The sequence below is a fragment of the Scophthalmus maximus genome, chromosome 11, assembly GCF_022379125.1.
Source record: "Scophthalmus maximus strain ysfricsl-2021 chromosome 11, ASM2237912v1, whole genome shotgun sequence".
In the NCBI taxonomy this organism is placed as follows: Eukaryota; Metazoa; Chordata; class Actinopteri; order Pleuronectiformes; family Scophthalmidae; genus Scophthalmus; species Scophthalmus maximus.
Window position 1 is genome coordinate 4,741,637 of NC_061525.1, and position 13,422 is coordinate 4,755,058.

Genomic DNA, 13,422 nt, shown 5'->3' on the forward strand with positions numbered 1-13,422 from the left:
TCATCAGGTGATCCTCTTCTACACATTCAATTGGAAACTCTCTATTCAAACTGCTTTAACCTGCCCACTCTTCTTCTTCTTCTTCTTCTTCTTCTTCTTCTTCTTCTTCTTCTTTTTCTTCTGACTCAATCAATGTCATGTGTTATCATTGATGCCTGCCCTGTTCTGCACAGGGGTTTTAATTGCTGCCCTCCCTACCTCAATTTCCATGAAGACTCGTGGAAGGGTAGGGAGATGTGCTCTCCCTATCTCAAGCTTTCCAAGTAGAGGTTCAAGGAGGTGCCAGAAGAGAGCCGCACCGCCAAATATAACTATTCGCTATTATTGAAATGATCTGTTTTGACTATAGTGGTCCTGACTGAACCAAGAAGCCTCTTGGATGAAGGTGAAACTCGCTTTGAAAACTCAAAACCTGCTCCTGATTCAACATTCAACAGTGTTTCAAGTCATTCAATGTTGTGTTTCATTTATTCTGGGGGCCAGTGTGTCACCCTTGCTTTAAAACAAGACTATCTTGATTGTCGTCCGTGGCTCGGGAGACGTCGAGTCGATGCTGGTTACATCCGCTCATTTATTCATGAAGAGAAAACTCAGCGTGAACTTGAGTCTGAGCAGGAAATGTCTCAGGTCAGACATGCAGTCGGCGTTGGACTGTGTTGAGTGATTACAAACACTAACCTGTCTGCGTGAATTATGAGCTGATATCCTCTGGTGGGATTTAGCGTCTCGCTGCAGGACGCCTCCGCTCTGCGCGCCCTCTGATCAGAGATGGATCAGAGATGGAGTGAGCCAAAGGCTTCACTAAACAAACAGCCATTACAAGGAACAGAAGGCTAATTATACAGTTTCCTGTCAAAAACACATTTATTGTGTGACTGAGCAAAATCTTAAAGAACAGAACTAAGTTATTGATTTGCTGTGGTTGTACAAACGTTAAGATATATTCAGGAATTAACAAGGTGAGTGATTCATTTCACCCGTCAAATAAAATGAGCTGCTCACTTTCTAGTGTTTTCAACAGTCTTTGTTCATTATGTCGTAGCAAACAAATAAAGGCACCCCGTGTAGGTGTATTTGAACATTTCCAACTATGGCATTAGCAAAATAAAAAAAATACAGTGGTAGATATTAATAGCAAGAAAAACCCTTCAACCCTGCTCTAATAAAACTCACAGATTTGTATTTTATTTATTATGATAAACTTATTTTTCATTTCTTCACCTGCCATAACACAATGACCTAATAAACTTAAGAATCTGGAAGGTTTACAGTACAGCAGATTACATTATCAATAAAGGGAAAACAACAAACAGTTTTTCGACAAAAAGTCAAGAGGTCACCATGATGGATGTACAGTAGAAGTGATATAAAAGGTAGACGGACTCGGAGGACAAAAGAAAATTCTTGTCACTCACAGACTCCGTTCAAATTCTGATGCCATTATCCACTTGCTAGGTGAGTGTACCTCACTGACAACTCTATGATAAGATAAGTAATATTTCAATAAAATGCTAGCCGAGATACCATGAAAGCACCAGGAGACCCCAAGTCAAAGATGAGCCTCGCTGCGGAAGGTGGGAGCACCCAGGGGGCTCCGGCGGACGCTCACCACCAGGGAGCCATCGGGGTGAAGGGTGCCGCCGACCGACAGGGGGTCCATATCCTCCGGGAACAGGGACTTGTGGGTGAACGTGTCGCTGACGCTGCCGTCATCCAATACCTGACAAACGTGCGGAAAGTTAGAGCAGGTGGAGCCGCGGGAGGAACGAAGAGCTATGAGGCCTAAAGGTTAAACAACAGGGGAAAGGAGAAAAATGAGGATGAAAAGAAAGGTCATTGTGCACGGAGGACGAAATGGGAAACGGAGAAGAGCAACGGGGCTGTGGCCAGAACAGAGGGTGAGGACCAGGGAAAGAGAACGAGAGAGAGAGGCCACAGGTCGACGCTGCTCCACGGCTGCTTGAGAGACAAGAAAAATACCGGGGAAGGAAAGGATCACTGACGAGTTCTCTCCGAAGACGCTCCTTCTCCGTTTCAGGCCTTTGAGGGCGAACTGAGCCGTTGTGGACGTTTGCCAATTTGTCCGCTGACCCCTGTTAAAATGATCTTTCCCTCACTGCGGCACGAGCGCCTCACCTTTTACAACTGATGAACGTCAAACTGGGAGGGAGGAGGAAGGAGGGGAGTTCAGGTGAGCCGCAGCTCTTCTACAGCTCAACCAACACCCACGACATGTCTGAGTGTGACATGGTGAATGTTTAATCCATAATTGATCAATATTCAATAGTGTTGTTAATGATAAAATCCTGTCATCAATATCTGCAGTCATATATACAGTATATATATATATATATACATATATATATATAAATGTTAACATGCTCACAATTACAAAACATGCTCATGTTTAATAATTATTGGAATGTCACACATTCAATTTGGTCATAAACCAAAAAAAAGACTGATGGTGCCAGAGAGGAAAAGTTGAAAAGAGATTCCCCAAAGTGACAACAGTAAATCCCAAACCCAACAGCTTAACACCGCAAAAGCGCTAATCTCATTGTGATGCTCGAGGTAGAATCGCACGATCCACAAAGTCACTCGGAGACAATCCATCAAACTGTTGTTGAGCGATATTTCAGTCTGGACCGAAGATTTACCACCAGACATACATTTCCATTCCTTGCGCTTCCTCGCTGGCACGGGCCAAACTTAGAGAAAGGTCAGATTTAACGTTAGTTTAACTCACAGAGTGTATTTTTTTTAATCATTTGGTGAGCACCCTTTCTTTTCAAGCGTATCGAACTATCAACTGTTGGTTGAAATGTGTGTGTGAGTGTGAGGATTTCATCGTTTATTAGTGCAAAGACAAATGACTTGGTAAATGAATTCAACATTAAAATAGCTGCAGCTCTTTCACAAGCTGGAATTCACAAATGATTTCTGGCAATCCAGTACATTAGAGTATTTTGGACATTTTTATAAAAGATAAAATATTAGCCTCATGATAGTGGTGTCGAAGCATTTGAGTGATGAGGATTCACTGACTGGTTTCATTCCAAGGTTTTGACGACCATCTGGATTTACCATAAGTGAAACATTTAAAGAGTCGAGTGCTGCAGATCAGTCAAAACGTCAAAATGCAACAGTTTGAACGTGAAACTGTGCCAGTCAAGCAAACATGAGAATCAATCCCACTGTCATACATGCATGTGATGACAGTGCAAAACACGAGCGCGCGCATGAATCGTGCTTCGCATAATGCTCGGATATTTCCTCTCACAACGCAGGAGTACAAAAATAGCCAATTCATTTGTGCTCACACACCTTCTGGGCGTGAATGACGACGCGGTGCTTGTAGGCCATCACGACGATGTCATGTGGCTCGAACTGGCTGACGTCAGCGGACATGGAGTAGCCGTCTCCCAGACAACGCACCCCGCCGCCCGCGCTGCTCTGACGGCCTGTCACAGCGCCACACGCAGGAGCTGCAGGGGAATGACACGTGGAGATTTGAGGGAACACACCCACGGTGGAGCGGTGACAGGAAGTCAACAGGGTTGGTTGGACATCTCATGCATACAGCAATATAAATAAGAAATCAATGGAATATGTGTTGGAATGTGTTGTTCAAAAGAAATATTCAAAATGAAAGTATGAGAAATACAAAATAGAACATGGCTTGGGTTATTCATTATATTTCATAAATACCTATTAATTTCATGTTTGTATCAATTCACACTGTGCAGAAATGCAACTCTTTTCTCACTATGTTCTCAAGCGATTATTTTGCTGCTATTCAGATTTTTCATTCATACATTTATGTGAAGTCCCAAATGGTTTATTATTAAATTAACACATTATAAAATGAATAATCATTTGAATGAATGATGTAACAAGTATAGCCCTAAATAGATACAACCCAAAATATAAGAGATCATTTCATAGCACAAAAATGGCATAAAATCTTATTTCAGGATCATTTTTGGTTCATTTTTTTTTCATATATCCTTTTTTTTTTTTATCTCAAACTGCTGCTTTAATTTCACCAAGGCATTTTTTTTTATCAATGACTCATTATTTATTATTTGCCAGTGCCAGTTTCACATTTGTGGATCACATGAGCCCAGCATGCAGAAGACTGTCGGTCTTTTTATTCTCCACAGAGCTGCGTGGAACAACAATCATCGGAGTCAGAACCTGGTTAACTCGCTGGTTCAGAATGAAGCAACTGGGTGTTGCTACTTACTCTGGCTTTTCACTTACAGCACGTGCCATAAGCCGCTAAGTACGTAGCATTAGCAGATTCAAACTATGATTAGTATTGTTGTTTTCTCTATACGCAAATATTGGTTCATTTTGCAAACCTAATTCATTTAATTCATCTCATCATCATCAGTCTTATGTATTTCTTTATGTCATATTCGAACGCTTTGGGCTTCTTTGGGGTGTTTTTGTAATTTTACGTTCAGACAATAACACGTCGGTCATTAAAAGCCATGGGAGACTGAATGTCCTGTTTGGGCTGTAAATGTGTTTTACTGCCTGTTTGAGAGAGAAAAAATTGCTATTCTTACATTAAAGAAGCTACAGCATCGATTTCTTCTTTTTTATTCGAGTTAACATTCTGTAAAACCTCTGAGAGCCCTCATCAGTTTCCATGTCATTTTTACATGCTGCTGAGAGGTCGGTGAAATCACATTTCATGCCTGGCTATTGATTATACTTTAATCTGCCAGTAGCGTCACACCAGTAATAAACTTTCTTTCTTTGTTTAATTGCGACCGGGCTTTGTGCAGCTGCAGAACTGAATCTTTTATATCAGCGCTCCTCTCCTTCTTTTCTTTTTTCATCTTGCTATTAGATCTTTATGTGGCTCAGTAGACGTCTGGAGTCAAGCTGGCTCTCCCCCCTCACAGCACACGAAGCTCTTACATGGATCTGGATCGTCGCTCTCTGTGAGCCGCAGATCTTTTTTCTTCTTCTTTTTAATCTGAGATACTGTACTAATGCTTCTGTCCTGCGCGTGAGGCTGCCGAGGTGCCCATGGGCAAGGCACCAAGGCTTCAGTTGCTTCTGAGCTGTTACTGCGAATGATGTTGACACGTTTCTCATAGAACATAGAAAAAAAATGAATTACAGATTACATTTATGAGTCTTCCTTTCTCAAAGAGTCTTTGTGGGCCTATGCTATTTGTCCTTGGTTTTTGACTCTTGCAAAACACAAGCAGCACAGCAGGGCTGTCAAGCAATGTCAATGGGTCTTTATTTCATTTTATTCAATCTTTCATTTTTATAATTTTTGATTTATTTATGTTACTGTAAAGAAACAGTTCTAGTAGAAGGAAATAAGGATTTGTTCTCGCTTTTCTGTATCATACTTACAATACAAGTTGCAAGAACAATACTAAAAAGGAAACACACAATCGTTAAGCACAAAACTTATATGTATTTAGTCATTAAACATTAAGACCCCCTATTACAACTGAGTCCTCATCTTGATACAAAGTCAACGAGAAACTTTAAAAATGATCCTGAGGTGGTCAAAGGTTCGTTCACATGTACTGGAATTAGAATGCACGCTATATAAATTAGGTTTTTATTTTATTTAGGTTGACAGCACATAGTTTATTTGCAGTTTGAGATCATTTTCTCTTTAAATAGAAGTAAGTGTCTTGGCACACACGGGTCAGTGGCTCTCTCCATCTCACTGAAAGGTTGTTGTTCTGCTCCGACATGTTAAATTAGCCTTGAACCTCTTGTTGTGTATGATCGCATGCCCCATGTGTCTGCGTCAATAAATAAATAATAAAGGACAAGGCATAAGGGTGAAAATCTCATGCTAACGACTCAATAAATCCCCTTTTTAAAATAACTGATGACAATATTCCTGCAAACGGAACGGTGAGGTTCATGTCCCTTCATTGTTACATTGATGTATCATTTCAATGTTTCAATGAAGGAACGTGAGGCTCAGTGACGTCAACTCCCTCACCAGCGTGCCCGCAGGAGGATCTGTTCTGCCGGCTGTAGGGGGCCAAGCCGCTGGGTCCCCCGGGCCCCTCTTCTCCAAACAGACTGGAGCGGTCAGCAGAGTCGAGGAACGGCTCAAAGAGGGGATCCAGACAATCGGACGCCCCGCCCAGCGAGCCCTCCGACCGGTAGGAGCTGGAGCTGGAGTAACGGGACGATGAGCGGTAGGATGAGGAGGATCTGCGGCTGGAAGAAGTCACCGATGCCATGGCGGAGGATGTGTGCTGTCCTTTCACACTTTCACACCGAGCCTGAGGGAACAAGACCTAGATTCAAATATGATTTCTCCTCCGCCACCCAAGAATGAATACTGAATAAATGGATTCAAACAGGTGGGTTGACCTCTCTGTTACTGCCCCGGGGTCTTTGTGGTGGGTTTTTATAAAGTCCTGGTGCATTGTGGGTCAGTGGAGCACTGCATGGGCTCCGTATTGTGTTCTTCCTTTAGCCATAAATGGCAGTTTCCAACCACCGGAGCCAAGAATGTAACGGACAAACTGATAAGTAGGAGAACACCCTCCCTCCCTCCCTCATTCATTCACACACACACACACACACACACACACACACACACACACACACACACACACACACACACACACACACACACACACACACACACACACACACACAGATGAGATAAGCCTAAAGCGGGCCTCTTGAAGATGCTTCTGGCTCGTGGTCAGAAATAGCAGAGTGGGGTAGTGGTCAGGTCGTCTGTTGACCCCGCGCACCATGTGAACACTTTATCAATAATGCATGAGAAACGTTTGCCATTTAAGTTCTTGCCTGCTAACGGGATACGAGATGTACACTGTGAAGCTAAAATGCGAGACGTAGATTTGCTTCCCAAAGGAATGGATCCAAGTCCAAAATCACAAACATGAACTATTGTTGTGAGTAACTGCAGCACCGACTGACCTTTACATCCCCGCTTTTAGAGCTTTCATTCTGCGACGTTTTTCCTCCACTGTCATAAGTCAACAATGACATTTAATGCCGTCATATTAATAATTTGAACCGTGGTATGTGTGTGTGTGTGTGTGCGTGTGTGTCCTTTCATTTAAGGATGTGAAAAATGACGTTCAGCAGCACAACGTTTTGCCCTTCAGCATCACGTGGCCTCAGTCAGGGCAGGGACACTTCATGTGTGAGCTATAAAGATGAAACAATCCAGTTACAACAAGCCGCATACATCAACATGACAGTCCCAAATTGTGCTCTCGAGCGAAACATCTGCATCTGTCCTGCTTGTAAAATATTTTTGCGTTAACAAATCGTCCACAGCATCTTCATTTGTAAAAAAAAAATTAAGAAAACAATTAAGTTTCTCGATTTATGTGTGCTGAGTTACTTCCCTGACATTAGAACGCAGGGAGGTTGGTCTGCCAGTTGGTCGGTCCTTGACTTCAGTCCAGATTGAAGTCTTTGGAAGAACTCCTGTGAAATACGTGTGGAGAAGGTTTTGACCAATTCTTTGATTTATGACAAAATACCTCCAAAGATGTCCCCATCCGCCTCAGATGCACTTTGTATTAGAGCAAATTAGTGCTACTTTCTATGTTAAGTAGCCTATTTAGACTTGTAACATAACAAGTGAAACCAGACTCATGCAATAACCAGCGTTATATTGAATATGTTACGTGTATTAATATATTATATTCAGTAACTAATCCTAGCTACATGACTATGGTGTCAAAATGGCTGTGAATGACTAGCTATGGGAAAAACATCTTCCTGACTCAACTCGGGCACTAACTTTTTTCTGATTTGAACAATATGATATAAATGTATCGTTATATCTGCCAAAGATGTTATCATTGTCTTGAGTACATTAGCATTTAATAAGAGCCCCGCTGTGCTTAAATAGCTGGCAGGGGGGGATTTATTAATCTGCATGTCTTTGTCTTGTCTTGGTATTTTGGATTAAAGCAGTCAGAGATTTGTTCAGAAATAAAAGGTTCAGAAATATTTTTTAAAAATACAGTCTTGACGCAAATACTGAGGGTTGTGTTCAGTTTGGCAGCCTGTAATGCCTCCATTCAGACCCAGGCCTGAGAGGAAATCTGTTTCTTCACACAGATTTGATCCTGTCATGCTTTCTTGAACGAGGGGAAATCAGACGTGGTTTGTTTCCACAGTCAGGGCAAGATGTTACTTTCCACACAAAGTGAAATCATTTTGTGTGTGTGTCATTTTTGCCCATTTTTTCTCCCACCCAGGGTGACATAACCTTATTAATATACAAGATTTTGCAACAGGTCCTGAGAAGTGCATGATCACTAAACGAAATGGGAGGATATATTATTATTATTATTAGGATATGATTTAGCCTTCTGTGTAAGAAGGAAGGGCTGTGATGAATGCATTACATTGTCTTATCGCTGATGTGGGGTCTGACTCGGTCTCTCTCTCTCTCTCTTTGTCTCTCGTCCCAGAGGCGCCCTGGTGTTCTGTCTGCAAGGTACCACGCGTGGCAGAAGACTACCGGAGGGAAAAGTGCACCTGAGGGTGGAGAGGAAATCAGAAAGAGCCCGACTGAGAGTGAGAGGGTCCTGTAAACGACGGCGACAGAAAATCCCTCTTCTCGCGGCCCTTATCTCAGGAGGACACAATGACGCGGAGACATCGCATTTTCCAACAAGAAGAAATTGACGGCACGTCGATGGCGGGTTTTTCTTTGGACCCGGAAGTCATAGGTGACTTGTGCATGTTCCCTGCCTCACTTTTAGCATGAACCGTACATTCACTGCTCTGTGCATCACCTCGTACATGACCCACCGCCAGCAGGGCCGAGCTGGGCCTTCGAATGTCTTTCTTTGACAGTCTGGAACGTCAGGACCCAAACATCACCTCCTGGTGAGGCTTGTGGGATGGCTCACTTCTTTATCCAGCGCGTGTCTATCCCTCGCACCTCCCATCCACACACTGATGGCACAGTTCGGGGATCAGACGTGTGCACTGGAGCTCTGTCCGTCCGATTGAGCCCTTCCTGTGGATCTCCTCCTGTGTCTTTGCGATCCTCCGTCACGTGATTCGGATTTTTTCTTTCGTCGCCGATTTTCCAAGCAACACTGGATTGGATCACCCTGGTCCAGATACAAACTCTTCAAGATTACCATGGCGTCCCATGGTCTCAATGGGACGTCATATCACACTGAAGGCGACCAGGTATGTAGACGACAACAGGTAGAAGAACCAGAGTCACTCACAGTTTAGTTATATGAAGTAACAGAAAAACAGACAGAACATAGAACTTTCAGAGTTCTTCCTTCAAGGAGACACCAGAAGTTTGAAGCTGTGCCTTTCAACTTTAGAAGTTCAGAATGAGGGAGTGAACTGGACATGCGACAAGGGATACAATTGTAAGACACCATTTTCAATAGTGTGACTGTAATAAATATGAAGGGAAAAATGAAAGTTAAAATTGAATAATGATTTGTTTGATACTGTCAGGTATCAGGGATAATTTCAGTTTGACCTTCAGTTAAACTCAATGTACCAAACGCCAGATTTAGACTTAATCTAATTCATCACTGTAATGTTTCAAAGAAATCAGGTGCAATTTCAAAGTTTCATAACTTTCTGTTCCTGAAATCCAGTCGGCATCCACTCTTCTGCTGGGATCAGAATAATCCTGGCTTTTTGGATCAAAGTTATCCCAATCCCCCCAAAAAAGTGTTGAACAATGCAAACCGAAGGTTCGAAACGGATTAAAAGCAAGATTGGATTACGCCATCTCATCCAAACCTATAATCTGTTTTGAACGACCCATTTTCAAGATTTGATCCAATCCATTATCCAAAATCCAGTCGGATGACTTCTGAACAACTGGGCCCCGATGATCATACACACCTTTGGTTTGAAACCCATCAGGCGCTGCTCTGACGTCCCCCCCCCCTCCCTCCCGGCCCGACTAATGTATTAGCAGGCTCCGCAGGGACCGGTGATGTCATGGAAGGGATGAAATACTCACTGCTGTAGAATCCCCAAGACCAGATCGACTCCGGCTGCCGTTCCTCTGCCCTGGTAATAACTTAATGATGATGATGCTGCTGTCATGTCAGGGGGCTAATTGCAGCGGGCTTTATGGTGTGTGCACCGCAGCCAATGTCCAGTAATAAATGATGTTGAAAGAGGTGAATGTAATAGTTCATTTAACTCCTCAGGGCCATAAAACACCGCGCAGCCCAGTGAGATGAGTGGAGATCTGCCATTAACCTTTCGCTCGCCTCACATTAAAAAATGACCACATCACAAATGATTTGTTTTTTTTGTTTTGTTTTGTTGTGCAAAGAACAATAACAACATTGTGTTAATTTTTATCAATATTTTTATTAACTTGAAATCATATCAGATGCAGCAAACAAAATCGTCAAATCCAAGGTGGCAATATTCAAATAATTACATTCAGCCAAAAGAGGAAGAAAAGTATTGAAAAGGAGAAGAGAGGGGGGCGAACAAGAAAGGATGGAGATTTCAGAGGGACAAGAGAGTGGAGCGTGTGTTTGACGGATGCTGATGGTGATACACAACCCGCTCGGGACGTATGAGATGGGACAGTACTTTCACATTCCTCGTGGCCTGTTAGTTCACGGTGTCTTTGTCTCAGCTGGGGGAGCGGTATGGCTTTGCTCTCGAACTCTCAACATGTGCCTTCTGTGCTCTGTGTGTGTGTGTGTGTGTGTGTGTGTGTGTGTGTGTGTGTGTGTGTGTGTGTGTGTCTGTGTGAGCCCGGTGTCACTGTGTGCACCCCGACCCCCCCCCGAGGATTGGGGGACGTTTTGATTAAGACGTCTGAGGCTAATGTGGGTTAAACGCCGACCTCTCCGCGAGGATCTCTCTCAGTGAACATGACGCTGTGTGCGTTCGGTCCCTACAGCACTTTTACATGCTCTCCGTCTCAGTTGTGTCCGCAGGTTTTGTCCTAATATTCACAGCTGGGGGCCGGTGGCGTTGCTGAAGTGGTCCCCGGGCCCTCCAGCTTTTGTTCTCAAATGGAAAGTAGGCCATGAGGTGACAGGAGCACCACCACCAGCTGAATATTCATACGCACCCCCCTGCCTTGTCACTGTCTGACAGAAGTTTTGATGTCTTTTAAATGTCTTTTTTATAGCGTTGGGATCTTCCGTCACTATTACACACACACACACACACACACACACACACACACACACACACACACACACAATCTGGAGCACTCCTCTCAGATAAGTATCCAATGTCACCACTTGCCTGAAGCAACGAACTGAGGCACACTGTCCACACACACACACACACACACACACACACAAACACACACACACACACACAAAAGGAACACGCCTCACTCTGAAGACATCTGTCCGACTCAAGGACAGTGGTGTGTTCTCATGGCGAGGAGGGCTTCTGGGACAGCTAAACCTCAAACGGTGTCACTTCAGAAAAGCTTGTGGCCGCGACGAGGGGGCTGAGAGAAAGGTATGTGGGGTGAAGGGGAAAAAGACAGGATGGCAAAGAAAAAAAAGTCAGACAGGAGAGAGATACGCATCTCCTGTTCGTCAGGCGGTTTTCAAATCACGGGCTAATTGCCTGTCGGAGAAGGTAGCACTCAGATGTCCTCTCAGTTACGTCATGAGCCCCCCCCCCCCCCCCCCCCCCCCCCCCCCCCCCTGTGGGGATGGAGGGAGGGGAGGAAAGAGAGGAAGGGGGGAGACAAAGAGGCGTGGGAGGAGACGAGAGGAGGGTGAGGAGGCGGGAGGCGACAGGACAGAGGCAGGAGGATGGAGAGGGGAGACATTCATCAGGCTGTCTGTGCGTTAGTCAGAGGGGAAATCTTCTGTTCTCATGAGGACAAATGCTCTCACAAGGGACAGACAGATGAGGGAAATCCACCAGAGAGCCACTTCTACATAGGGATTAGTGTGAGATGCAGATTGGGGGACTGAATGAATGGACATGGTCCTCAGAAGTATAGTAATAAAAACACTCATGTGAGAGAACAGGACAAATGGGCGAATGAAAAATGCATCGCACCAAGGTACCCATCTTCTCTCTCTCTCTCTGTTTCACACACACACACACACACACACACTTCCTGGGGACAGGATGGGGGACACTCAGAGAGACGGACAGAGAAAATGCAAAGTGGTGGACAGAGTGAGCTGATAAATGGAAGGGGAGGGGGCACTCGCGTCACCGTGTCCGGACAAAATGCACAACCTCTCCTTCGCCGGCATCGCCCGGCTTTTAATGTCAACCAAAGGGACGATGAGGCAAACCGGTCCGCTGCAACCTCCAGCTACCTTTTGTGTGACTGCACGCAGCAGATGAAACAGGACATCTATGGAAACAGCAGTTTTACTCTGCTCTTAGAAAGCGAGACAGGGCAAAGAGGCCAGGCTGCGGCCTGAGTGACACATGAGGATGTGACGATGATGATGGTACGACTTGGGAGGTCAAAGGTCACGAATGAAAGGCACAGCTTCGATTGTTCCCCCTGAGTTGTCACTGTCTCTTCAGTTCTCCTGACTGGGGCTCTCCCTGTTTTCCCGCAGCTGATTTAGTTGATTTAGTCAGCCTCTTTTTCTTCTTCTTCCATCTGAAAATGTTTTCAACTTTGTAACAGTTTTGCTATTTGATCTCCAGTGCCAGTAAAAGATCAATCTTCAACGAGAGCTCAGCTACACCACACACTGTTTTAAAGGGAATCGCTGCATTGGAGGGGTTTTTGGAATGGAAATGCAGTCCAAGCTTAGAGGAGCTTGCTGACATCGTACGATACACACACACACACACACACACAAACACACACACACACACACACACACACACACACACACACACACACACTCACATGCACAGAATGAGGTTTTGTTAAACAGTCAAAAAACAGAAGGATGCGGGGACGGAATCTGTGCTTTAATTATTTGTAGAAAATAACTCTGCACACACACACACACACACACACACAGACACACAGGCACACACGCACGCACGCACGCACGCACGCACGCACGCACACACACACACACACACACAGAGGATCAAGTGGTGTTAAGTGCGCGACGGCAGGATGCATTGATGGTCTGGTCCAATGGGATTTCCTGAGTTGTATGAATGACAGTCCCTCCGGGAGAACTTCAACAGGACTCCTCACATCACCATGGAGATGGAAGATTCTGCATGTGTCGCATAAACATGCCCTTTTGCAAACATCATAGAAAAGAGGCGAAGGTCAAGAATATGAGGCAAAGCTTTTCACGAGTCGGTATGGGGGGAGGGAGAAGAGCTTTTTTGAAATTTTTACAAAAGAAAAACAAGAGCTCTTCATGAGAATCATGACAAATGGCAATGACAGACCATATCACAGTATCCTCTTTTGAAATAAAAAGTCAAATAAAAACTTTT

The 13,422-nt window shown here is 44.3% G+C and overlaps 1 protein-coding gene across 2 annotated transcripts; it reads right to left on the bottom strand.

Annotated features, from left to right (window-relative positions):
- Window positions 1-842: 842 nt before the first annotated feature.
- Window positions 843-6,515, bottom strand: LOC118299320 (heat shock protein beta-7-like). Of its 2 annotated transcripts, XM_035622923.2 has the most exons (4): window positions 6,376-6,515; window positions 5,996-6,284; window positions 3,328-3,488; window positions 843-1,720 (listed from the first exon to the last, which is right to left on the bottom strand). In XM_035622923.2, exons 2-4 carry the CDS (start codon window positions 6,240-6,242, stop codon window positions 1,550-1,552), a joined length of 579 nt encoding a protein of 192 aa, XP_035478816.1. In that variant the 5' UTR covers window positions 6,243-6,284; window positions 6,376-6,515; the 3' UTR covers window positions 843-1,549. The 2 variants fall into 2 exon arrangements, with proteins under 2 accessions (XP_035478816.1, XP_035478815.1); XM_035622922.2 differs by having other exon boundaries at window positions 5,996-6,401.
- Window positions 6,516-13,422: the final 6,907 nt, after the last annotated feature.

Coding starts and splice junctions, on each gene's coding strand:
- LOC118299320 (XM_035622923.2), bottom strand. CDS start 6,242: ATGGCATCGGTGACTTCTTCCAGCCGCAGATCCTCCTCATCCTACCGC. Junction 3,489..5,995: donor ATCCTCCTGCGGGCACGCTG/GTGAGGGAGTTG, acceptor ATTCCCCTGCAG/CTCCTGCGTGTGGCGCTGTG. Junction 1,721..3,327: donor TCGTCATTCACGCCCAGAAG/GTGTGTGAGCAC, acceptor CACGTTTGTCAG/GTATTGGATGACGGCAGCGT.